The sequence below is a fragment of the Oncorhynchus clarkii genome, chromosome 3 (assembly GCF_045791955.1).
Source record: "Oncorhynchus clarkii lewisi isolate Uvic-CL-2024 chromosome 3, UVic_Ocla_1.0, whole genome shotgun sequence".
Taxonomy (NCBI): domain Eukaryota; kingdom Metazoa; phylum Chordata; class Actinopteri; order Salmoniformes; family Salmonidae; genus Oncorhynchus; species Oncorhynchus clarkii.
In genome coordinates, this window is record NC_092149.1 from 35,172,824 (window position 1) to 35,197,504 (window position 24,681).

Here is a 24,681-nt window from a genome sequence, read left to right on the forward strand (position 1 = left end):
GTGCATGGGGTTGTCTTGATGAGCAGTGTACAGGGGTCATGTATAAAGGGGGGGGGAAAGGGGGGGGGGGGGGTGGTTAGTACTGAAGTGTCAGAGGGAGGGAAGGACAGGAAGGAGGACACAGAGAGAAAGAGAAAAGTAGGGGGAAACTACATCCTCTTGTGGGGGGGGGGGGGGGGGGGACACATCCAAGGACACAAAAGGGCCTACAAAGTATTGCAATTTTGGCACATATACTGCACATACAGAATATAACACACAACCTTTAATACTTTTTAATGTAATGTTTTAAATCACCACAAATAAATATTATGCGCAAAAGGGACGCAAATATTTCAGAATTCATGCACGGACTTCCTCACACACTCACAATATCTTAGGTAGGATAGTTTATTGCACTTCCCAATTGTCATTAAAAATACCAAAAAAATAGCAAAAAGATAGCATGACAAGTATGAAATCTATATTTAAAAAAAAAAGAATATATTGATCTTTAAATATCAAAGCCATAAAGTAGAGCTAATAAATTATGAAAAGTTTACCCATCAACACTGCACCACATGCCTGCACACGACTAAAAGTAGATGCAGTAGGTACAATACAAAATATGATTTAAACATAATGCTTGATCACCATTAGGTATCTGGAATATCCACTAAGCATTGCTTTAAAGAAAATGCAATTTGTCTCAAAGAACCATTCCTTCTAGTTGGATTAATACATTGTAGAGCTGCAAATGGCACTTCTTCCACAGTCAGAGAAGCGTTGGCGATTTGATGTTCCTTCCCTCATTCAGTTTAATGGTGCTCACTGAGTACTTATTCAACATCAGCTATATAGGATTTTTTAAAACAAATCTGAATTATTACTGTGGCGATGTTAAAGCTCTTTGTAACATGTCAGGTCTTGAGTTGACCGAGGGACATTTTGTAATTATTAGATATCCACAAGGGAACATTAAAACAGAAGGTAGAGGCAATAAGCAAAAGGCCGACTGATATTAAACACAAAATGACAGGTATCAGCCACATTTGGAAAAGACAGTATGAAGTAGGCATACAGTATGAGGTACACGAACCACGTCTCAGTCACTCTTTGTGCGCACGACAGTCAATCAACATATTCTTCTAAATTGAGTACTATTAGGGTCTTTACAGAGTTGTAGAGGGTCAGTAACAGCAAATCACTTCAGAGGCATGACAAGGTGCATTCTGTGTTGTATTTTTTAAAAAAGGTCAAAGGTGAGTGTTGAGGGTCCACACAGAGAAAGATAAGAGGCCTCTAGTGGCCAAAAAGCTGTTTTAGCATGGGCAGCACCATTGAGGGCTTCCACTGTGCTTCTGCCATTTTAAAGTAGTCACCCGCGTGGGGATTCTTATGGGTTGTAGCCTCAATGGCGCTGCCAATGCTGTCACAGACGCTATAATGGCACAGATATACAGATTCTTCTATCACTATGCCTTCACACAGGCTCCATGAAAAGCTCCTCCATTTCCGATCCTCCCTCCAGCTCTCGGAAGGCAGCGTGAGAGCCAATCACAAACATCGTCGCGCCTGAGTGAGAAGTGAGAGAGTCAGTCAAATGGAAGGGATAGAAGGGGCTGAGAAAAAGGAGAGTAGAAGCCTAGGTTACATTTAGGGCTCCATTTTGAGACACCAAACACAATGGTTAATCTTAGCACTACATTCCTATCAATTTACAATTTTCATGCCGGGAATTAATGGACTCAAATCCTAGCGGTGTCGTAAAATGTAATATCCATGTCTCAAGGCTTAAAAATTATTTTTTATTAGCATATCTACACTGATTGAAGTGGATTTAACAAATTACATCAATAAGGTATCAACTTTACCCTAGGTATGTAAAAATGAAAATGCACACTGATTGTTTAAAGCAAAACTACCAAAACTATTGCTGATGGTGAACATGAACAATCCAAATAAAATCTATTGTAAGCTCCGTTCAGCAGGTATAGCCAGATGAGAGTTGTCTCCCCGGTAGCTTACTTTTATTCTGGTAAAACACCATTTTCAACAGCGCAAAGAGAACAATCTAGCAAATTACAGAGGTTGTAACTCAACTAATATAAAGCCTAATATCGTGCAAGCCATTTTAGCATTTGAATACAGAGGACGACCGCAGATGTGCAAGATCAGAAACAGGCCGCCTGCCTCACGTTGGTCGGCAAACAAAGCTGGGCCCAGTGCATAGTTTGACTAGGCTACTGATAATCCTTGGGGTTGATGACATGCAGAATTGCTCGTAGATCAATGACTATCAACCACAGGAGGCAAGTGGCACCTTCATTTGGGAGGACGGGTTCATGGTAACGGCTGGAACGGAATGGTATCAAATACATAAAACGCATGGTTTCCATGCGTGCGATGCCATTCGCTCCCTTCCAGTCATTATTATGAGCCGTCCTCCCCTCAGCAGCCTCCACTGCTGTCAACACAGTTACATGCTTAGTTCGACAATGAAGGAGAGGATGCATCATTTGTCACAAAATATGAGGTACCTTCAGCAGGTCGAAAGTATGTCATGTGAGCAAAACATGTCAGTGACTCGTAAAGTGAATTGATGTTTTGACTGATGTAAGCTACACTTGGATCGGTTTGGGCTCCCATGCAAATCGGGGAATGTTACATCCATAATCATTTGTCTCCTTCAAAGAGAAATACATTCCATAATGCATATCTAGGCCTAGGTCGACAGTTATCCCAGGTCTGATGTGTACAGCAAAGAGTGAGATGGGGGTTGTAACTTACCCAGGACCCAAAACACTGCAGCTCCTGCACCAGCCAACCAGAACACAGGGAAAGAGACCGCCCCAGCCAGACCCAATTGGTGAGGTCCGGTCACCTCTTTTCCTGTGGGCAAAATACATTTTTTTAAAAATCACTCAGATTTCAAACACTAGTCACTCTACACCCAAATTATGGATTGATTTCAGTGCCAACAAAAATTATATTTAAAATTCCATAAATGTTGAATTTGTATTAGGATATTGAATTAGAATTGTATATTTTCCAATTCGTAATGCCATTTATTTGAAACTGAATTGAATAAACATTGCATTCGGGTTTTAAAATTGTATTTCAATTTAATATTGGAAAATTAAACAGCAGGTTGAAACTGAGTGTAAAAGATGGTCGTCATGGATATTGTTTCAAAGACTGACAAAACAAAAATGGACAGGCTTTCTAAAGTGATGATTTCATCCAGAACATCCATATGCATATTAGAGCTTATGAGACCAAACCCGTAAAAAAAAACAGAATTAAAATTATGATTACCTACGGCATATTACACATGGCAGAAAAACATCAAACAAAACTGATTTAAGATGTATTTGGTACATAATTGGTCTAGCCTTTGAGTGTGGACTGTAAGAATTTGTTCTTAACTGACTTGCCTGTATGGACTGGTTTCCTTATGCTAAGCTCCAAAATATATCCATGAGTCTGGGAGAGAACGTAAAGCCCTAGGCTGTGCTGTTGGTTCGTTGAATGTGCAGGGCGGCATACAGATGGACCGCAAGTATAGTGAATTTGCATTGGATTTTGAATAGCCTAGTAATTACCTTTATAGCTACAAAATCTCACCACCAAGTCATTTACTATAAAATAATGGCATGGGACTTATAAGGATATCTTGTCAGCTAAATTAACAAGCCTACAACCATTGGCATGGAGAATAGCCAGATGACATACAATAGGTCAACTCATATAATGTTTCTTAAGACCTGACTAAAAAAATTATGGATTTATTGTGATGGTGTATATTCAATTGATTTATTAGACTTAAAAAATAAATAAATACAATTATATATATCTACACACAATACCCCATAATGACAAAGCAAAAAACGTTTTCATAAATGTTTGCACATTTATAAAAAATGAAAACAAATAATTATTCAGACCCTTTTCTCAGTACTTTGTTTAAGCACCTTTGGCAGCAATTAGTCTTGAGTCTTCTTGCTACAAGCTTGGAGTTTCTCCCATTCTTCTCTGCAGATCCATTCTCTCCAGAGATGTTCGATTGGGTTCAAGTCCGGGCTATGGCTGGGTCACTCAAGGACATTCAGAGACTTGTCACGAAGCCATTCCTGCGTTGTCTTGGCTGTGTGCTTAGGGTCATTGTCCTGTTGGAAGGTGAACCGTCACCCCAGTCTGAGGCCCTGAGCGCTATGGAGCAGGTTTTCATCAAGGATCTCTCTGTACTTTGCTCCCCTCATCTTTACCTTGATCTTGACTAGTGTCCCAGTCCCTGCCGCTGAAAAACATCCCCCACAGCATGATGCTGCCACCACCATGCTTCACAGTAGGGATGGTGCAAGGTTTCCTCCAGACGTGACGCTTGGCATTCAGGCCAAAGAGTTCAATCTTGGTTTCATCAGACCAGAGAATCTTGTTTCCCATGGTCTGAGTCATTTAGGTGCCTTTTGGCAAACTCCAAGAGGACTGTCATGTACCTTCATTATGGGGTTTTGTGTGTAGATTGAGGGGGAAAAAATATTTAAACCATTTTAGTATAAGTCTGTAACGTAACAAAATGTGGAAAAAGTCAAGGGGTCTGAATACTTTCCGAATGCACTGTATATTGGTGCTATGATCTCTCAGTATGAGGTCAAAGTGGGGTTAAATGTAACCGAGGTGGTTTGATGAACCGCGCTCTTTTGATGAGTAACCTTGCTGGAGACTTGAAGACATGATAGCTTCCTAAACTCACCCCTATGGGCTTTAGCTAAGCGGGCGAACAGTCTTGTTACATGCAGGAGACTATCCTTGGAAGGGCTTTAACCGGGCTATTCAACTATATTCTTATGGGGGGGGGGTGAAACGTTTGTGACACTCCCTTCTAACGTGTCCTGCACGGCTTCACAGAGGGGAACAGAAGGCACGTCCATGTTTCAGAGAGTCTAACCTTCCAGGAATGGGGTCATAATAGCTTATTGCTAAAACGGTTCTGATGCTAGAGCCAAATTCATAGGAAGAAAATAAATTCTACATGCCACATTGGCTTCAGAAACTGCCAGAAGCTTCCGTTTACCACAGAGAGTGTTTGATTCTTTCCTCTACCTTTCCAGGCTGGCAAAGTACCAGGATGTTGTCTCTGGTTTTGACTCTGAATTTAGAGAACTGAATCCGAATGCATCTGAGAAGTTGAATATATGAAACTTTTGATCAACTTGATAGTTTGTAAACTAGATACATAGACAATGAATGCAATATCTACCATATTGAAACTGAATAAATAAAATATTGAATTTGAATGTTCAATTAAATAAAGCAATGCTATATTCATTCAATTCAGTGTCAAATCATGAAATACAATAATTAAATTACTACATTTGTGCATTACATATTCAAAAATATTACATTCAAATTCAAAATGATGGAATTCAAATACAATCTGTTGGCACTGAAATTGCTCCATATAAATAATCTCACAGAACATGACTGCTTTACTCACCAAAGACGACCAGTTTAGACTCCAGGGACTTGAGGTGGATGATGTAGAAGGCACCAACAAACACTGCCAAAGCAATCAGCAGCATGGGAGAGCTGATACTGAGGTAAAGAGGGGGAGATTGGAAGAGGGAAAGAGTGCCTCTTTGATAATCACAGATTCTAAATCAATTCAATCCAGCATAGATCTAGGCCTATTCAAACTGAGATTTGGAATTTGAAAATAAAACAGGCTGCTGGCAGCAGTCTGTCTATATGCAATATGTAATTACTGTTTTTATATATTCACTGAATATCACAGTGTCTTTAAACTCCTGTCCCACAGCTCTTACATGCAGTAGAGGATGAGGCCGAGGAAGATGAAGGTGTAGTTGCTGTTGTAGGTGTCAAAGTTGCGCACCACCCTCTGGCACAGTTCACCAAAGTTGCGGGGCTTGGTGAACTTCCTGTGATCCACGAAGCCAGCCCAGGGACGGATGGACGCACGGCGACGATCAAACCACTCCTTGGCCACACTGGGCGAGAGGCCTTTGGGCAGCCACAGCCTGTGAGGCAAGGCAGAAAGCCAGGGTGGTAAACTAAACAAGAGGTATGGGGAGATGGAATAATTGTATAGCATTAAACCAAGAGACTGATCGTGGACAGAATGAACAACAATACATCATAGCCAGGTATAATACAAGGAAAGGACAAACTGACCCATCTAGTTCCTTTAGTGGTAGGCTAGATTAAGAAGAATATGAGACAAATTCAGATCACAACTTTCCCACACAATAATAGCCACAGAAGAATGACTACACATGAGGACTATATATAAAATGTATCTGGACCAGAACCAGTCACCAACCATGATCCGAGAGAGATACATGGTGCTACAACGCATCAAGTTGATTCAGGTGTGTTAGTGCTGGGCTGGAACAAAAGCCTGCACAACCTGTAGCTCTCCAGGACCAGGTTTACAGACTGCTGGCACTAGAGCAGGGCTCTCCAAACCTGTTCAGGTTATTTACAACTGGGGTTGGAGCAAAAACATGCAGGAGGGGGTAGCTCTCCAGGAACAGGATTGGCGAGCCATGTACTAGACAGATGAACTAACACAGATAGAGACAGAGCTAGAAAAACAACAGCACACACCTTCCCATGACACCTCCGGATCCAGCAGCGTCGGCTGGCTCAGCGCTGAAGAGATCCCCTGCCTTGGAGTCCATGTCTACAAGGCAGTTCTCACCCTTTGGGACACCAGATTGCATTAGAGTAACGGATGCCGATGTAGGCTAAAATACAACATGGCAGTGACAGAAAAGAAACATTAAAAGGTTAATGGCACTGTTTCACAAGCAATAACAAATCCTCTCACACAATGCAAAACTAGGCTTTCTATTGTTGTAACAAATTAATCATGCCCAGTGAAAAACCTAGAGACCGTCGGGAGAGTCTTGGGTTATGGAATGGAACATTTTTGTCATCATTTATGGGCTTGCCCACAGACAGTTCGATTGCAACATCGTTTAGTTAGGTAGTTAGAATATTAATAACTGAATCACAGAAACTAGCTAACACACAAGTTGTTCATTGTCATTACTCAAAACCTTGAATATCTCCCTTTTTTACATTTTTTTTTTTACACTAAATAACGATTCCGGTCGAAGACGCCACATCACCATTCCTTCATGTCAATTATTGCTACGCTTAGCCAATATTCTATCACTGCATATGAAAACGAATAGCTTTTGCTACATACAAAATAGTTACATAAATCATATTTTTGAAGCAATACTCACAGTTGTTGAAAGTGTTTACTGCACTGCTGTGCTCAGAAATACAAAAACACAAAAATTGACTTCTGCTGTGCTGTTGCTCAGCGGATGTGATGTGGAACGAAACTGACCGCTGGGTCTAACTTCCGGTATAATTTATTGTATGAATTTCAAATTAAAAGTCAAAAATATGATCAATTTAATTGGAGCAGAAAATGAGATAAATAACTGATAGCTATTTATGACTTATGAGTTATCAATTAACATTATGTAACAGGAATGTCCAGGTGAACAAAAAGGAGTGCAGTTGTTGATGAAGTCAAATCTAAAACAATCCGGTTTAATACAACAATTGAGGGAAACACCTACAGAAGAGAAGCATAGAAAATGTCTAACGCTCCTTATATATTAATCACAAAGCACCGAATGTTCTGTAAACACCAGCCAAAGGCTTGAAGGAAGTCACATCAGCTGCTACAGAATCACAGTGGCACAGATACATTATCAATGTGTCCTTAAATCCAGTCTTGGGTCAAACTTTAACCATAACATTAAACACCTGCAGACATTTCATACTGGCAGTTAAACAGGTCAAAAATAATATCATAAATAGTTAGTTACATTTGATAATTTTATACTAACAGGCACAAAGAGACTTAAACATAGATAGATACGTTACCCAAGGGAATGCATCTGCCTGTGTCTTCCCACACAATTATGTTTATTACATATCAACAGTAAATCAAACACAGGGAAAGAATTAGCCAAATCATTTCCCATTACAGCATATCTGTTATTTATTCTGTGCCACGTTCTGGATGTCTGGAAAATGTATGATCTAAAAATGATCATACATTTTCATATTTTATCATATTTAAGTTTCTGGTTGAAATAAGAAGCACACATTTCAGATGGTAGCCCATGCACATTTAATAGTTCACCTGGAACATAGCATACTAATTATTTATACCTGTCAATACATATACAATGAAATAGACAAGTATTTATTTTCTTTGCAGGCAAATTGACATCGAACTCAGAGGCATGACTATAGTTTTGGTATGAAAGCCATGAAGTAACGAACACTTTGAAAAGTAAGACAACAACATCACAACAGTGTTAAAAACAGATATGATGTATTACTGCAGAAGGCATTTTACTTTCAAGACAAAAAATGCAAAGTTTTGTTTTCAAGACACAGGACAGCAGCTCAAACGTGTGTCCTGTGTCATACTAATAAGCAGGGACTCCTGCTGCTCAGCAATCTGTTGCGCAATGTTCATGTGGACTTCTAGCAATGTTCTGTAAGTTCAAGCTAGTACAGTCATATCTTGTTGATCCAAGAGCTGGGTTCTTGTGGGTATGTACTAGATCCCATATCTTCTTACTGGTGGAAGTGAGAATATGCTTCTCAATCCTCTGTCTGATGCCCTTTCCCTGAAGGCCCTGACATGTTTTCTCCCTGTTGTGAATGCACCTTCCTAGTGAGTCCATTTGAAGAACTTGAAGCAGGGATTGCATGTAGGCCTACAATTTTTCCTCAACTAGGCTCCTTTGACACCTAGTTAATACACTTGTGATAAAGCATTTTCTATAGGACACTTGTATAGTCTCTCACCACTGTGTGTGAAACCTCAATCACTGTCAGATGAGCCAGATCACAGTTCTCTCCAGTGTTATCAAACTGTTGAAATGTTGTTGTTCATGCCGAGTTCTGACACGTTATACATTTTGTACATTCTCATTATGCCTTGCCAAATTTCCATTGTGCAAAGGCTTTGCCACAGTCACGAAAGAGATGTATTTCTCTCTTGGATTCTCAAGTTGGGTGGATGTCAGTGCTGAGATATTTCTCACAAATACAGCAATTAGCCTATAAGATTTATTTCCTGTGTGTCTTCATGTGCATTTTAAGATTTCCATTCTGAGCAAATCCTTTGCCACAATAATCACAACAATATGGTTTCTCCCCTGTATGAATCCTCCTGTGCGCACTCAGATTAGCAGTATTGCTGAAACATTTGCTACAATCATGGCAGCTGTATGGTTTCTCCCCTGTGTGAACTCTCATGTGTCCTGTATAATTTGATCTGGTGCTGAAACTTTTGCCACAAACAGAACAGAGATATGGCTTCTCCCCAGTATGTCTCCTCCTGTGCAAAACCAGATGTCCACTTTGAGTGAATCCTTGGCCACATTCCTGGCAGCAATATGGTTTCTCGCCCGTGTGAGTCCTTTTGTGTCCGATCAAATTGGCGGCATCACTGAAACACCTGCCACAATCATCGCAGCGATATGGTTTCTCTCCTGTGTGAACCCTCATGTGCTTTTTCAGCCTAAGCTTCGTGGTGAACATTTTACCACAAACATGACAAAACTCAGGCTCAGCTACGATGTGAGTTTGGAGGTGATCTTTCATATTCTCTTTAGAATCTAGGTGCTTTCCACACACACCACAGACACGTTCTTTATCCTCTATATGTGCATGACTTTGCACATGATTAAAAAAGGGACGCTTGTACCGAAAAGACCTGCCACAAACCTTACAAGAACAGGGAGTACATTTCATGCCATTTGCACTGCTATAAGTTTGTTTTCTTTTTTGTTTTTTTGTGGTCTTTGGTTTGTGTGACTTTAAAAGAGACTGGGCTCCTTTGCTTTCCATTCCATTGACATGTTCACTATTTGTACTCTGAGCTGAAGAACAGGTTGGTTCTGATATTCTGTAGTCCTCTCCATCAGGTTCTGTTTTGATCTGTCCAGTTACAACGTTTGGTTGAGAATCTCTCTCCCTATTTTCCTCACTTTGGATTTGCAAGGACTGAGTTGGGTCCTGATCATAATCACTTACACAGAAAGGATCAAATATGAACTCTCTGGTGTCAGACTCCAGCCACTGAAGTTGCTTTTTGAGTTCCTCCTGCTCCTTTTTGATCCATATGGGCTCGCTGTCCTCCTGTCCAAGACTAGGGCTCCAATCCTGCACACAGGGCTGCTGCTCAGGGTGAACCTCCTCGTCCAATACAGTGAGCTGCTGGAGGTCTGAAGGGAGAGAAGTCTACTAACGTTACATTATTTATCAAAATTGATAAAAAGGTCAAAAATACAGTTCTGGTAGATTTAACAGCTGCATAATGGAATAACATACTCAACGCTTTTGGATATACAAATCCATCAAATATTGACTGAATTATAGTGCATCAACAAAAAATCTAAAACGGGCCAAAAACAATTAGGCTACGTGGCAAGTGAATTTACACCCAACAATAACAGGGAATTAATGGCTGGAACGGGAGGAGTCCTGGGGGAGAGCATGCGCGTTGAATCCTCAAGAATGTCTAGACATAACGTTACTTTTGTCGACACTGGCTCTCAAAATGAAATAACTAAAATTATCAAGGTGTATGAAATGTAGGTTGAATAATAAATGTCACAAACCTGCTCTTTGTAACTTTATCTCAGGTTTAATAACGATGTCAAGAATATTCTGTAGACGGTCGTTCTCCTTTTTCGAACGGGAAACCTCTTCCTGGTACTCAGCTATCGTTTTTTCAACTGCCCCGAATATCTCATCAGCAGCCACAGTTAGCCGCTGGTTGAGAAACGCTCTCAACAACTGTATTTTAGACATGTTTACAGAATGCTAGTGCTAGCTAACTAGCAATCAGTGACAACGCTATTATTTGACAACAACTTCGTTCATCAATGATAGATGTTCATGGATCTGCTGTGCCAAAAAAAAAGCATGCGTAGAGTGCGCACCACGGCTTAACGCATTCTGCAATGTCGCTACCTACAGGAGTGGAGTGGACATCGTCAGTTCGGATTTCTATGAACATTCTCCATTTCATAAACGATAAGGAATATTAATTTCGCTCCTTATCTGTACCACTCAGGGGGAGGACCAAGTCATTATTGTTCGAGTCACAAACAAGTCTCAAGTCACATGATCCGAATCTCAATATGTGTTAATACCACACAAACTACCGACATTACAGGCTAAGAATGGACAGAGAGATAGGCCCTTGTGTTCATTTTATCACATTTCTCCAATGCCAAATCAGTGTGTCTTGTTTGCAACGAAACTGTCCCTATTTGCAAATAATTAAATATGAGACGTCGTTAGGAAACTGAGCGTGGTAAAAGTCAGGCCTACCTTTCCACCCTTAGAACGAGTAGGCCAACCGACGCGGACAAATGTAAGCTTTAACTGCTGGCTACTCTTCTTCCATGGCTTAACCCAATGTAAAAAAAAACGTTATATTGTACAGAAAGTGAATAGCTTAATCAATTCATGATCAGTCTCCTAGGCTATAGAAGGTTTTATCTCAGCCTCAATGGCAAAGAAACTAAACAATGATATCGCATAAGCATCGGAATCACGTCTTTCCAGGGTATTTTACAGCTTGTTTCTAGCGTCCCTCCAATTCGAGTCCTGGTTTTAACTTAACAGTCCTTCACTGACACGGAGGTAGGCTATTTAAAGAGTGCACGATGGAGGAATTGGCCTACAAAACTATGGATATAGCAGCCCAGTCCAATTTCTGTCAAACAGGTAGGCCTACCTCTTATTTCTTAAACATGAAGAAATAGGTTCCAACACAAAGCCCTCTGGTTGTTAGTAAAGTCTAACTAAAATGAAGACGGTTGAAATGAATTACTGGAATGCGCCTACTTTCAGCACCATGAGCTGTCCATTTTCGATTGATTGTGCCACGGCTGCTGATTCAAGCTTCAGCACCACAAAGGTTACTCGAATCTGGCTTATTGTGAAGTAAATAACTCGGATAAATACATAATGGGGATGAAACATGTTGTTTTTATTCCAATCTATTATAGTATTGTAACGACCCTGGGTTTATAAGCGCGGAAATCGACTCTTTTGCGGCACAGTCAATAGCGCGCCGGACCTCGGGCTAGAAGGTCAAGGGTTCAAGACCTGCTCCCTGCTGTTTCATTACATTGGTGTCAGAAGGGATCGGACCTCGCATCCACGACAGTGCGTGTGCTTGGCCGGTGAGCGCGTTCCTGCAAGACGTAGAGTCGCAAGCTAGCGCGAGGAATAGGGATAAGACTATGGCAACAGATGTGGTGTGTTACATTTATTATTTTTTTTTGCCTCCAATTGTGCACAGAAAGATCACTGAGGTAAAAAAAAATGATAGTAATGTAGGCATATGGAAAATGTTTTGGCTCTTGTGATCACTGAAGGAAAAGGACAAAACACAAATCAAAACAGATGTGACATTACACCATATGAACAAGACAAAAACAATATTTATGCACAGATAAGATACACCTTATTTGATTTATTTGACAAAGATAATGCACATTGATCAAGACTTATGCATAATTCCATCTGTAGTCCCTGGGAAGGTGGTTACAAACATGTTAAAAGACAACACACACACACACACACACACACACACAATAGCCATAGATATCCTATAATTAACTATAACATAGTGTTCACTTTTGTTATAGTGTAATTATATGGCAATAGCATATGGCATATTATATGGCAATAGTATATAAAAAGCATCCGGTATGTAACTTTCTCAGAACAACTATTGCCCTTTCCCCACACCAGGTAATGTCATATATTCTCCCTCTCGTGGGTAATCCTTATGTGCCTTCCAAGGGAGTTCATCCATTTGAAGGATTTGCCGCAATAATTACACCTAAACGGCTTTCCATCAGTGTGAATTGTCTGATGTCTATTCAATGCACTTGTTGTCATAAAGCATTTTCTACATATAGGACACGTATACGGTCTCTCCCCTGTGTGACTCCTCACATGCGCTTTCAGATGATGAATATTGTTGAAACATTTGTCACAAACACGGCATTGCCATGGTTTCTCTCGGTTTTCCTGACTTTGTATTTGGTAAAGATATGAGGACTGAGCTGCCGGGTTCTCTCCGTCTTCCTCACTTTCTATTTGGTGAAGGTATGAGGACTGGCTTGGGTTCTCACTGTTTGTCTCACTTTGTATTTGGTCAAGAGGTGATGAATGAGTTGGGTTCTCTCTGCTTTCCTCACTTTGTATTTGGTGAAGATGTGATGAATGAGTTGGGTTCTGAATCGGATCATAGTTACTTTTCAAACAGGCAGGACTGAATGTGAAGTCTTTGGTACCAGACTCTAGCCATTGAAGTTGCTCTTCCCTCCGACTGGTCCGGAGTTCCTCCTGCTCCTTTTTAATCTGTGTGGCCTCTGGACCATCTTGTTCCAGACTTGGGCTCCACTCCTGCTCACAGTGCTGCTGCTCAGGGGGAAGATCCTCGTCAGAGACAGTCAGCGGCTGGGAGTCTGAGGGAGAATGGATAAAAAATATAGAAAAAATATCAAATAACATGATGAAAGCAATAAATGTATGTAGTAATAAGTAGAAAACAAAGACACGCCGAGTCTGGATTCAAACCACAGCCGGGATTCGAACACCTGCCACTCATAGCTTATGCTTCCTCCCACCCGATGCACAAGATTGTCTTTTGATTCTTACTTTGTAAAACCTACAGCATAGTGAGCAGGCCAGGCAAACCTGCATCTTTTTGGGGTCTGACAAAACGTGTAGAATGCAGGTAGGTAGCTATAGAATGAGCTCTCAAGAATCCAAGGGGCTATGCTGGCAATGCAATTTGAGTCAGAAGGGCAAATATTGATGAGCTTCACATGAATCAGTACTAGCTAGATGCAGTAATATCAAAGCAGTAGAAGCTAGTTAGCTAGCTAGTGCCCATATGCGTTTTAAAATGTCCCAAACCTGTTTTTTGTAACCTTAGCATCCTCCGTAGACGGTTGTTCTCCTCTTTCGTGCGGGACACTTCTTCCTGGTACTCTACAATCGTCTTTTCAATTGTCCCAAATATCTCATCAGCAGCAGCTGTCAATCGTTCGTTGAGAAACAATCTCAGCAACTCTATTTTTGGCATTTTGAGGAATGCTAGTCGAATAGATAACCCCAGTAACGTAAACAAAGCAGTGTGAGGTTCTTACATCCGGTCACGTGTTTTTCTCTCACGATTTTCTAAATAAAAGTCCAGTCGAGCGCTCTGGAATGGGATAAACTGAAATAAAATATGAAAATTGGATTATTAAATTGAAATTGGATTGACTAATAATTTATGCATCCATAATAAAATGATAAAGACAAAACTATTTAATAACTATAACTGTTTATAACTATATATGTGAAATATTTTGAGAAAACCTATAATCTATTGATAGATTGTCGAAATGGTCTAATGGTCTGCATCTCAGTGCTAGAAGCGTCACGACAGATCCTGGTTGGGGTCCAGGCTCTATACCAACTGTCTGTGTTTGGGAGTCCCATAGGCAGCGCACAATTGACCCAGCATCGTCCGGGTTAGAGTTTGGCCGGGGTAGGCCGCTATTGTAAATAAGAATTTGTTCTTAACTGATTTGCCTAGTTAAATAAAGGTTACAAAAAATATATATAATAATACATAACAAGAGATTAATATAAGAGTGTAGATTGGTTAAATTGCCAAATCAAACACACACCCGCTCTAAATCATTTGATACCTGCTTCCCAGTCACTACCACCAGGCTGGTCTGTGTCATAAGATTTCATTGTGTTTTCAGTTCAGTGTCTAGGTAAGTATAGCAGGCAAAGCCCCCTTCCAATGTGCGCTGCATTAATATCATGGGTTGCATGTTTCGTCAAAATACTGTTTTGGACTGATGCCCGACTGAGCATTCTACGCAATGCATCGTCAATGAGCGTTGAAGATTTAATCAAAAGTGCATTACAGTGGCTTGGATATACAATGACATTCAATTAGTAGGAAAACCTTTTGTCATCGTTTTGATGTATCCAGATTGACTTTAGATGCAGTAAAACGTTAGCTAGCTAGCTAAAATTGAGGGGAGGCCACCGGATTTTAGCTAGCTAACGTTCGCATTGCTAGCTATTTTTTTAAACTAAATACTAAATACTAAATACTACTTTAGCAATGTCATAGTGTTTCCAGGCACAAAAGTGTTAGCCTCCGTCCAGAATGACTGGCATCACTATCGCGCCGCCGGTAGAGGGCGGCTTGAGAACGTTCATAACAATGGCATGACGCGACCGAGTGACCGAGGTGCAATCTATGAATAGACATTGAATTTTACCATGCAAATATACAGTGCATTATAAGGAATTATAAACTGGGTGGGTCGAGCCCTGAATGCTGATTGGCTGACAGCCGTACATAAGACCGTATACCACGGGTATGACAAAACATTTATATTTACTGCTCTAATTACGTTGGTAACCAGTATAGTAGTAGCAATAAGGCACTTCGGGGGTTTGTGATATATGGCCAATATACCACGGCTAAGGGCTGTGTCCAGGCACTCCGCGTTGCGTCGCCTTAAAACATGCAGACATGCTCGCATTTTGCGTACCGACTACGCAATTATCTGTCCATGTACGCTTGTACGAGAACCGAGTTAAAAGTACGCAGAAATTAATAGGGTCTGATTTTTTTGTTGCACATTTTTATGAAAAATAAATCCACTGAGTAAATCTAACATCACAATTATCGAGCTACAACACAGAGGCATGTACGGAGTTTGTGTCAACGGACATGGAGATGAATACATCATTATTCCACGTAGCTACCCAGTGTCTGCCCCTCCTGTTGTGATGCTGAGTTTGCCGACTGGAAAGGTAAACACTAATTGTTTCAAGCTAACGTTAGCGAACATAAGATTGTCATTTAGTGGTCTCTAAAATGCCAGCAGTTCACTCGCATTTGCTAGTGAAATAAATTAAATGCAAATACGAAAAATAACTGGTCGCATTTGTGCGAGTGTGATATACATTTAATTCTGTATTTTCCACGTAACATTACGAGGATCACGCAACCTGAAAAACTGTAACTGTAACTGTAATTATGATCCAGTCACAAAAAGTATAATCAAAAATAAATATAAACATATTGGCATTAAATGGAGTCTGGAGTTTAGAAGACTGCGCGATGAATAATGAATGAGTGTCCGGTATTAGCTATAGAGGCAATGCTTCTAAAATGCCTTTGCACTAGATTTGCGAGTTGAATCTCCAATTTGCCGTGCCCATCTGGTACTCTGAAAAATTGGACAGGATTGGCAGGTCTGACTTGTGTATGAGAACAGCCCTTAGCCGTGGTATATAGGCCATATACTATATCTCATCCTTGCATTATCTCATAATTAGACAACGGGTGGGTCTAATCCTGAATGTTGATTGGTTAAAAGCTATTCCAGCCAGTGTCTATTCCACAAGTTACCACTGGGGCAATCTATGACGTTAAAATGAATATTTACTCTGTTCCATCTGACTGAGCAATCCACTATCTCATCAGCCCAGCCAGGCAATTTATAAACTTGATCTCCACAATAAAAAGCATCTAGACATTATCTCTCTGTTAGTCTAACATTTAGTTTTCAACAGTGGAGATTTGTCTAAACCTTGCTGTCTGTCTCTCCAACATTTGCAACATTGTCTCAATGTTCAAATTCGATCTCCAGCTGTCCCATAGTAATGAACATGTCGTGAGTCGTCATGAGACAGGCAGGCAGGAAACGAAGCGCAGCTAGTTTCCCCTAAGGAGACTGAAAAGATTTGGAATGGGTCCCCAGATTCTCAAAAAGTTCTACAGCTGCGCTATCCGAGAGCATCCTGAACAGTTGCATCAATGCCTGGTATGGCAACTGCTCGGCATCCGACCATAAGGCGCTACAGTGGGTAGTGCGTACGGCCCAGTACATCACTGGGGCCAAGCTTCCTGCCATCCAGGACCTCTAGACTAGGCAGTGTTAGAGGAAGGCCCAAAATATTGTCAAAGACTCCAGTCACCCAAGTTATATTTCTGCTACGGAAAGCAGTACCGGAGCGCCAAGTCTAGGTCCAAAAGGCTCCTTAACAGCTTCTAACCCCAAGTCTTAAGACTGCTGTACATTTAATCAAATGGCCACCCGAACTGTTTTCATTGTCCTCCCCGATGTACAAATTACCTTAATTACCTCAATTAACCGATACCCCCTGTATATAGCCCCATTATTGTTATTTTATTGTGTTACTTTATTGTGTTTATTGTGTTTATTGTGTTACTTTTTTTTTACTTTACTTTATTTAGTAAATATGTTAACTCTATTTTCCCAAAACTGCATTGTTGGTTAAGGGCTTGTAAGTAAACATTTCACGGCACCTGTTGTAAGTAAGTAAGTAAGTAATACACCTGTTGTATTCAGCGCATGTGACAAATACAATTTTATTTGATTTAGTTTTCTGTCTTTCCAGATTCAGTTTGAAGTGATTGTGTGAGTTGTGTTGTTGGCTAGCTCCTCTGAACAACGGTGTTCTGATGAGAGAACACATTTTCTATGCCAGGCGAGATCGTTATGGATGTACCCAAATAAATGTCACTAGAAAACAACTTAAACAAACGCAAATGCAGCTACTATGCTGCTATTCTGGCTGCACTTTTTGATGTGACTGTACATTAGCCATAGTTGGCTGGCTAGCAAGCAAGGGATTAGAATGTTGCCCGCCAGTATGGCAATGGAACATTTAGAACGAACAACTGTATCAGGTATAAAGGTAAGACCCAGATGCAGACACGTCGAATTAACAATGGTTTAATGATCCAACGGGCAGGCAATGGACAGGTCAAGGCAGGCAGGGGTCAGTAAACCAGAGGTTTGGCAACGGTACATGGACGGCAGGCAGGGTCAGGGTAGGCCCGAGGTCAATAATCTAGAGGAGGGGCAAAGGTACATGTCAGCAGGCTCAGGGGCAGGCAGGCAGGCTCAGAGTCAGGACAGGCAAGGGTCAAAACCAGAAGGGTGAGAAAAAGAGCGACTGGGAAAGCAGAAGCTGAGAACAAAAACACTGGTTGACAAACAAGACAAACTGGCAACAGACAAACAGAGAACACACATATAATACACAGGGGATAATGGGGAAGATGGGCAACACCTGGAGGGGGTGGAGACAATCACAAACACAGGTGAAACAGATCAGGGTGTGACAGACTGGGTCACGTCCATTGATACAGAAGAAAAAGACTGAACGACTGGGTCACGTCTCTGGCAACCAAACCGATAGAACGAACGACCAGCCGGTTTGGGTAGCAACCCTAGATTTGTGTCAGGACTATATCTTGTGGAAGGAGGAAATAGTATGAATAAATTGATCAAAATACATTTTTTAATGAAAATATGTAAATCATTATTTGAATATGTTGGTAAGACATTGTATAAAAGTGATAATGCTCTCGAAGCCGGTGTTTGGACTTCGTCTCGGGCCTAACAACACCTGTGCCAGCATATCCTCCAAACATGGGCTTTTTGGGCATTATCACTTAAATAATGCACACTCTAGAATGACCTTCAAGCCAATCAGAAACTATTGCCACGCGGGACTAGGTGGGTGCAGGAATCCGACGCAGAGAGAGTTCCACTGAGGTTAAGTGCTTTACTCAGGCACAACAAAATAATAAGCCCAACAAATACAGGGCGCGGGACACACAACGAGACAACCCAAAAACCACAGGGTGCCAAGTTAAAGTAAAGAAAATCCACCACTACCTAAAATGCACACACACGTAACATAAAGACAGAAAATAAACACCCACAAAACCCAGGTGGAAAAAGGCTACCTAAGTATGATTCTCAATCAGAGACAACTAACGACACCTGCCTCTGATTGAGAACCATACTAGGCCGAACACAAAAACCAACATAGAAAAACAAACATAGACTGCCCACCCCAACTCACACCCTGACCATACTAAAACAAAGAATAAAATAACAGAACTATGGTCAGAACGTGACAATTATTCAACAATACCATGGTTTAATTAACCAATAAGGTCTGACGGGATGTGGTAAATGGCCGATAGTCCAGCACTGTGGACACATCATAATACCCATAAAACCTAGCCATTAATCCGGTAATGGTTCCAATTGTTTTTTCACCATTCATTTTTGCATCCGGGATTTTAGCACTACTTCATATAAGGTCTGTGTTTAGTGTAGGCTTAACAGTGTAATTCTCTCTCGGACAAGGTGAGTTTTATCAATATATTTGCCTCAATTTACAAAATATTGAAATGGTAATTAGCAATAGAGAAGACCTCAGCAAGACCACAAATTCCTGCTGGAAGCTCCTAAATATCATCTCTAGCTGACACTATCAGCTACAGTTCACCAGCGCGATCAGAGACCTTCTGTGTCCAATCCATGAACTTCTTACGTCCCCTTTCTCTGTCTTATCTAGCCACTGACTACACTTTAGCTAGCTAGTTAGCAGAGCGATATATAAAAAAAATGCCTAGATAACTGTTTGTACAGTATGTTGACTTTGGTGTCTATTTCAGACCTTATGTTATTTTTCAAGGATGAGCGTGAGCATTCAAAGGGGAGAAGACTGCCCATGTGGAGAAGTGCAGCTATAGTGAGGGAAAACTTTGTACAAATAATACGATCCCATCAGTTTTCTATAGGCTAGGCTTACTATATTTATTCCTCAACTTTTCTAATATTAAGCACATTGCTTATCTTTACAACAGGATTATAGCCTACCTGACAGGCATGAAAATGAGCCACGAGAAAAGCGTCCTCCATTCGCTATTTAAGTGCATAGATGTATTTTTTCCGCTGCCCCTGTTTCGAGACAGGTGCATGATAATGGTTGATTCTGAATCAAAACAAATTTCACACATATATTATTTAGTATATGTAAAGACAGGCTAATATTGTCACCCTTCAGACTTAATCCTATAATTTGTGAATGATGCCAGGCATAAGGCAATAAAATATGCCTTTTCTTTGCGACTTTTTCGAATCATAGTCGCACACCTCATGTAGCCTAGCCCAAAGGCCTATATGTTTTAATAAGGTTAGTATCACACCTCATGTAGTCTAGCCCAAAGGCCTATATGTTTTAATAAAGTTAGTATCACACCTCATGTAGTCTAGCCCAAAGGCCTATATGTTTTAATAAGGTTAGTATCACACCTCATGTAGTCTATCCCAAAGGCCTATATGTTTTAATAAGGTTAGTATCACACCTCATGTAGTCTAGCCCAAAGGCCTATATGTTTTAATAAGGTTAGTATCACACCTCATGTAGTCTAGCCCAAAGGCCTATATGTTTTAAAAGGTTAGTATCACACCTCATGTAGTCTAGCCCAAAGGCCTATATGTTTTAATAAAGTTTGTATCACAACTAAAGTGGCCAAATAACTTCTTAAAATGAAGCACATTAATCCGCTTTAAAGGGGTTTAGAGTCTAACTGGCATACATACACAACGCGTGAGTTTCAAGTTTGGGGAAGATCATTTTCACCATAAAAAATGCACCTTTTATAATAAAAGCATTACATGCATAATCGCATTTGTGGTCACTTTTGATAATGGTGTTTTCCCGCTAATGGAACATTCGTGCTTATAGCCTACTGCCATGTGTGTATTGCTGCGTTGATAATGTGAAGAAATAGCCCAACGGGTTGACTACACCGCTCGCGTCTCGTGTGCGAGCATTGCAAAATACATTTAAAAATCTATATTATTCAATTATTGCACCCACACTGCTCATGCGCACCAACGAGCGTCTGCATTGCCAAGGGCTAAAATAGAAGTCAGTTCAATTTCTGACGCAGATCGCGCTGCAAGTCCTACCTCTCTCATCTCCTGTTAAGGGAAATTTTTATCAATGATGACTAATTACAGTGCCTTGCGAAAGTATTCGGCCCCCTTGAACTTTGCGACCTTTTGCCACATTTCAGGCTTCAAACATAAAGATATAAAACTGTATTTTTTTGTGAAGAATCAACAACAAGTGGGACACAATCATGAAGTGGAACGACATTTATTGGATATTTCAAACTTTTTTAACAAATCAAAAACTGAAAAATTGGGCGTGCAAAATTATTCAGCCCCCTTAAGTTAATACTTTGTAGCGCCACCTTTTGCTGCGATTACAGCTGTAAGTCGCTTGGGGTATGTCTCTTTCAGTTTTGCACATTTTTTCCCATTCCTCCTTGCAAAACAGCTCGAGCTCAGTGAGGTTGGATGGAGAGCATTTGTGAACAGCAGTTTTCAGTTCTTTCCACAGATTCTCGATTGGATTCAGGTCTGGACTTTGCCATTCTAACACCTGGATATGTTTATTTTTGAACCATTCCATTGTAGATTTTGCTTTATGTTTTGGATCATTGTCTTGTTGGAAGACAAATCTCCGTCCCAGTCTCAGGTCTTTTGCAGACTACATCAGGTTTTCTTCCAGAATGGTCCTGTATTTGGCTCCATCCATCTTCCCATCAATTTTAACCATCTTCCCTGTCCCTGATGAAGAAAAGCAGGCCCAAACCATGATGCTGCCACCACCATGTTTGACAGTGGGGATGGTGTGTTGCTTTTACGCCAAACATAACGTTTTGCATTGTTGCCAAAAAGTTCAATTTTGGTTTCATCTGACCAGAGCACCTTCTTCCACGTTTGGTGTGTCTCCCAGGTGGCTTGTGGCAAACTTTAACCGACACTTTTTATGGATATCTTTAAGAAATGGCTTTCTTCTTGCCACTCTTCCATAAAGGCCAGATTTGTGCAATATACGACTGATTGTTGTCCTATGGACAGAGTCTCCCACCTCAGCTGTAGATCTCTGCAGTTCATCCAGAGTGATCATGGGCCTCTTGGCTGCATCTCTGATCAGTCTTCTCCTTGTATGAGCTGAAAGTTTAGAGGGACGGCCAGGTCTTGGTAGATTTGCAGTGGTCTGATACTCCTTCCATTTCAATATTATCGCTTGCACAGTGCTCCTTGGGATGTTTAAAGCTTGGGAAATATTTTTGTATCCAAATCCGGCTTTAAACTTCTTCACAACAGTATCTCGGACCTGCCTGGTGTGTTCCTTGTTCTTCATGATGCTCTCTGCGCTTTTAACGGACCTCTGAGACTATCACAGTGCAGGTGCATTTATACGGAGACTTGATTACACACAGGTGGATTGTATTTATCATCATTAGTCATTTAGGTCAACATTGGATCATTCAGAGATCCTCACTGAACTTCTGGAGAGAGTTTGCTGCACTGAAAGTAAAGGGGCTGAATAATTTTGCACGCCCAATTTTTCAGTTTTTGATTTGTTAAAAAAGTTTGAAATATCCAATAAATGTCGTTCCACTTCATGATTGTGTCCCACTTGTTGTTGATTCTTCACAAAAAAATACAGTTTTATATCTTTATGTTTGAAGCCTGAAATGTGGCAAAAGGTCGCAAAGTTCAAGGGGGCCGAATACTTTCGCAAGGCACTGTATGTATACATTACAATCAGGATTGACTAATCAGAATACTATTATGTTACTGTATATGTACTAATCTGAATACTATTATGTTACTGTATATGTACTAATCAGAATACTATTATGTTGCTGTAAATGTATGAGTTTTCTTTCTTGATCCCAGTACTGAATATAATGTGTGTGAATGTGGTCAAGAGTTAGAACAATGACTGTCTGTTCCTTGGTACAAATGAATCAGACTGGCTAGAATGCTTATCTACACGAGAAAACCTTGACTCGTAAATTATATTAAATTGGTAGGGAGACGGATGTGGGAAGGCTTGAGATACAGCCTTTGTACTGGAACGGAGATGGCACGGGTTGGTGTTGGAACTAATGACGTCATTTTCAGTTTATAACCTGTGGTAACCTGTATCGTGTGGAGTACTCTCGTGAATAAACTCTGCTGTTTGACTTTAAGACTGGGCTCTGTCTATTATTATAGAATAAGGGTCTTACATATCCTTATGAATTGACAGAGTGTTTAATTTTAATTGGGTATTAAAACATAGAGCAATTTAATTCCTTTAACATCTCCTCATTGGTTTATAGAAGCAGGTACCCACGTGCCATGTCCTCATTGGTTATACCCACGTGGGTGACTGAAAGACGAAATAGGTCAGTGACGGTAATGCACGTAATTTATGAAAGTTGCCAATCACAATATAAAGTCAAGAGAAGAAAACGCCTGGAAGGAGGAGAGATGACTATGAACGATTCGGTTGACCGTTTTATGCATGGATTAATTGGTGGAGTAGAGGACCTTGTGCATTTCAGGTAAAATAACAACTCAATGTTTATATCCCAGGACAAATTAGCTAGCAACTGCAAGCTAGCTAACTAAATTTCCATAAATGTTTAATGCTTTTCGACCTGTCCCCATATTAATATAATTGGTTCAGAGTTTGTTTTGATATTTTAACATGCGTGTCGTGATCGCGTTTGGTGTGGGGGGACAAAATACATTTATGCACGATGGCGCATGATGGTGCACGCTCGCAGCCGGTTTGGGTTCCGTGTAATAGTTTATCAACAAAGCTAAACGTTCTGATCTGTTGTGTCAGCCACATTACGTAAAAAAGTTTTTTTGATGCTAGCTTTTGTATTAACTTGGGATCTATCGCATCCCAGACTGTGTTTGGAATATTTATTTCTCGCACAGAATTGAATAGGTCAACTTTTGTACTATGGTGGATAGTAGATTGACATAGGCTAGTGCTTCTGCTTTTTGTTAGGCCTACTCATGTTGTTGGCTGACGAATATGTGTGAAATTTGTTTTGAGTTAGAATGGACCATTATCATGCACCTGTCTCAACAGGGTCAGCGGGAAAAAATACCTATCTATGCACTTAAATAGCGAATGGAGGACGCTATTCTCATGGTTAATTTCCATGCCAGCCAGGTAGGCTATATTCCTGTTGTAAAATAAGCAATGTGCTTAATATTAGGAAAGTTGAGAAATTAATATAGTAGGCCTAGCCTATATAACGCTGATGGGATCCTCCTCTTTTTAATAGAGGCCATTACTCTGTTTTCTCACACAATTGCATAGCCTATAGAAATGTTGCAAAACATGAGCTCATGGGCTCTCATGAAGTGTTTGATTAGATTTTTGATACATTTGCATTGATGTCAAAGTGACTACAGGGACAATAGAGTGCAGAGTACCAGGCAGTTAGCAAGTTTGATAGGCTACTAATGACCATCAGCAACATCAGAGCTTGGAGAATCCTAATTACCATGACTAAACGGTCACGTGGAATTTGACTGCTTCATGACTCGTGACTGCTGGTGTGGCGGTAATATGGTCACCGCAACAGCCCTAGTCATGCAACCTATTTTGGTGGTTCACAATATCGGGCTTACGGATGTGGAATGCGAGTTGAGGAAGCCAGCCGTGCCCAACCAGGTGCAGTCAGTGGAGGACCTGTACCCAGTTGAAGACAACCCTCTGTCCCGAGAGCCCACAAACAAGGATCTTCAGTGGCCAAGGAACCATCTCCGGGGCAGGATCAGAGGGACGGCATGTCTCCTTGAACCTGAGCCAGAACATCAGCTACCCTCCCTGTCACCCTGTCTGTACCGGCCCCTTTAAAAAAAATTTTTT

At 40.7% G+C, this 24,681-nt stretch overlaps 2 protein-coding genes across 7 annotated transcripts; both read right to left on the minus strand.

Annotated features, from left to right (window-relative positions):
• Positions 1-374: 374 nt before the first annotated feature.
• LOC139394175 (prenylated Rab acceptor protein 1-like) lies at positions 375-7,360 on the minus strand. 6 transcript variants are annotated; one of them, XM_071142219.1, is made up of 7 exons: positions 7,257-7,349; positions 6,610-6,749; positions 6,175-6,198; positions 5,808-6,020; positions 5,480-5,577; positions 2,770-2,871; positions 375-1,554 (listed from the first exon to the last, which is right to left on the minus strand). In XM_071142219.1, exons 2-7 carry the CDS (start codon positions 6,723-6,725, stop codon positions 1,463-1,465), a joined length of 645 nt encoding a protein of 214 aa, XP_070998320.1. In that variant the 5' UTR covers positions 6,726-6,749; positions 7,257-7,349; the 3' UTR covers positions 375-1,462. The 6 variants fall into 6 exon arrangements, with proteins under 6 accessions (XP_070998320.1, XP_070998338.1, XP_070998328.1 ...); XM_071142237.1 differs by having other exon boundaries at positions 6,610-6,704; positions 7,257-7,347; XM_071142227.1 differs by lacking the exon at positions 6,175-6,198 and having other exon boundaries at positions 5,808-6,053; positions 7,257-7,360.
• A 1,306-nt stretch (positions 7,361-8,666) lies between these two features.
• Positions 8,667-10,870, minus strand: LOC139405937 (zinc finger protein 782-like). The gene is made up of 2 exons (XM_071148390.1): positions 10,671-10,870; positions 8,667-10,274 (listed from the first exon to the last, which is right to left on the minus strand). Exons 1-2 carry the CDS (start codon positions 10,861-10,863, stop codon positions 9,115-9,117), a joined length of 1,353 nt encoding a protein of 450 aa, XP_071004491.1. The 5' UTR covers positions 10,864-10,870; the 3' UTR covers positions 8,667-9,114.
• Between the last annotated feature and the right edge of the window lie 13,811 nt (positions 10,871-24,681).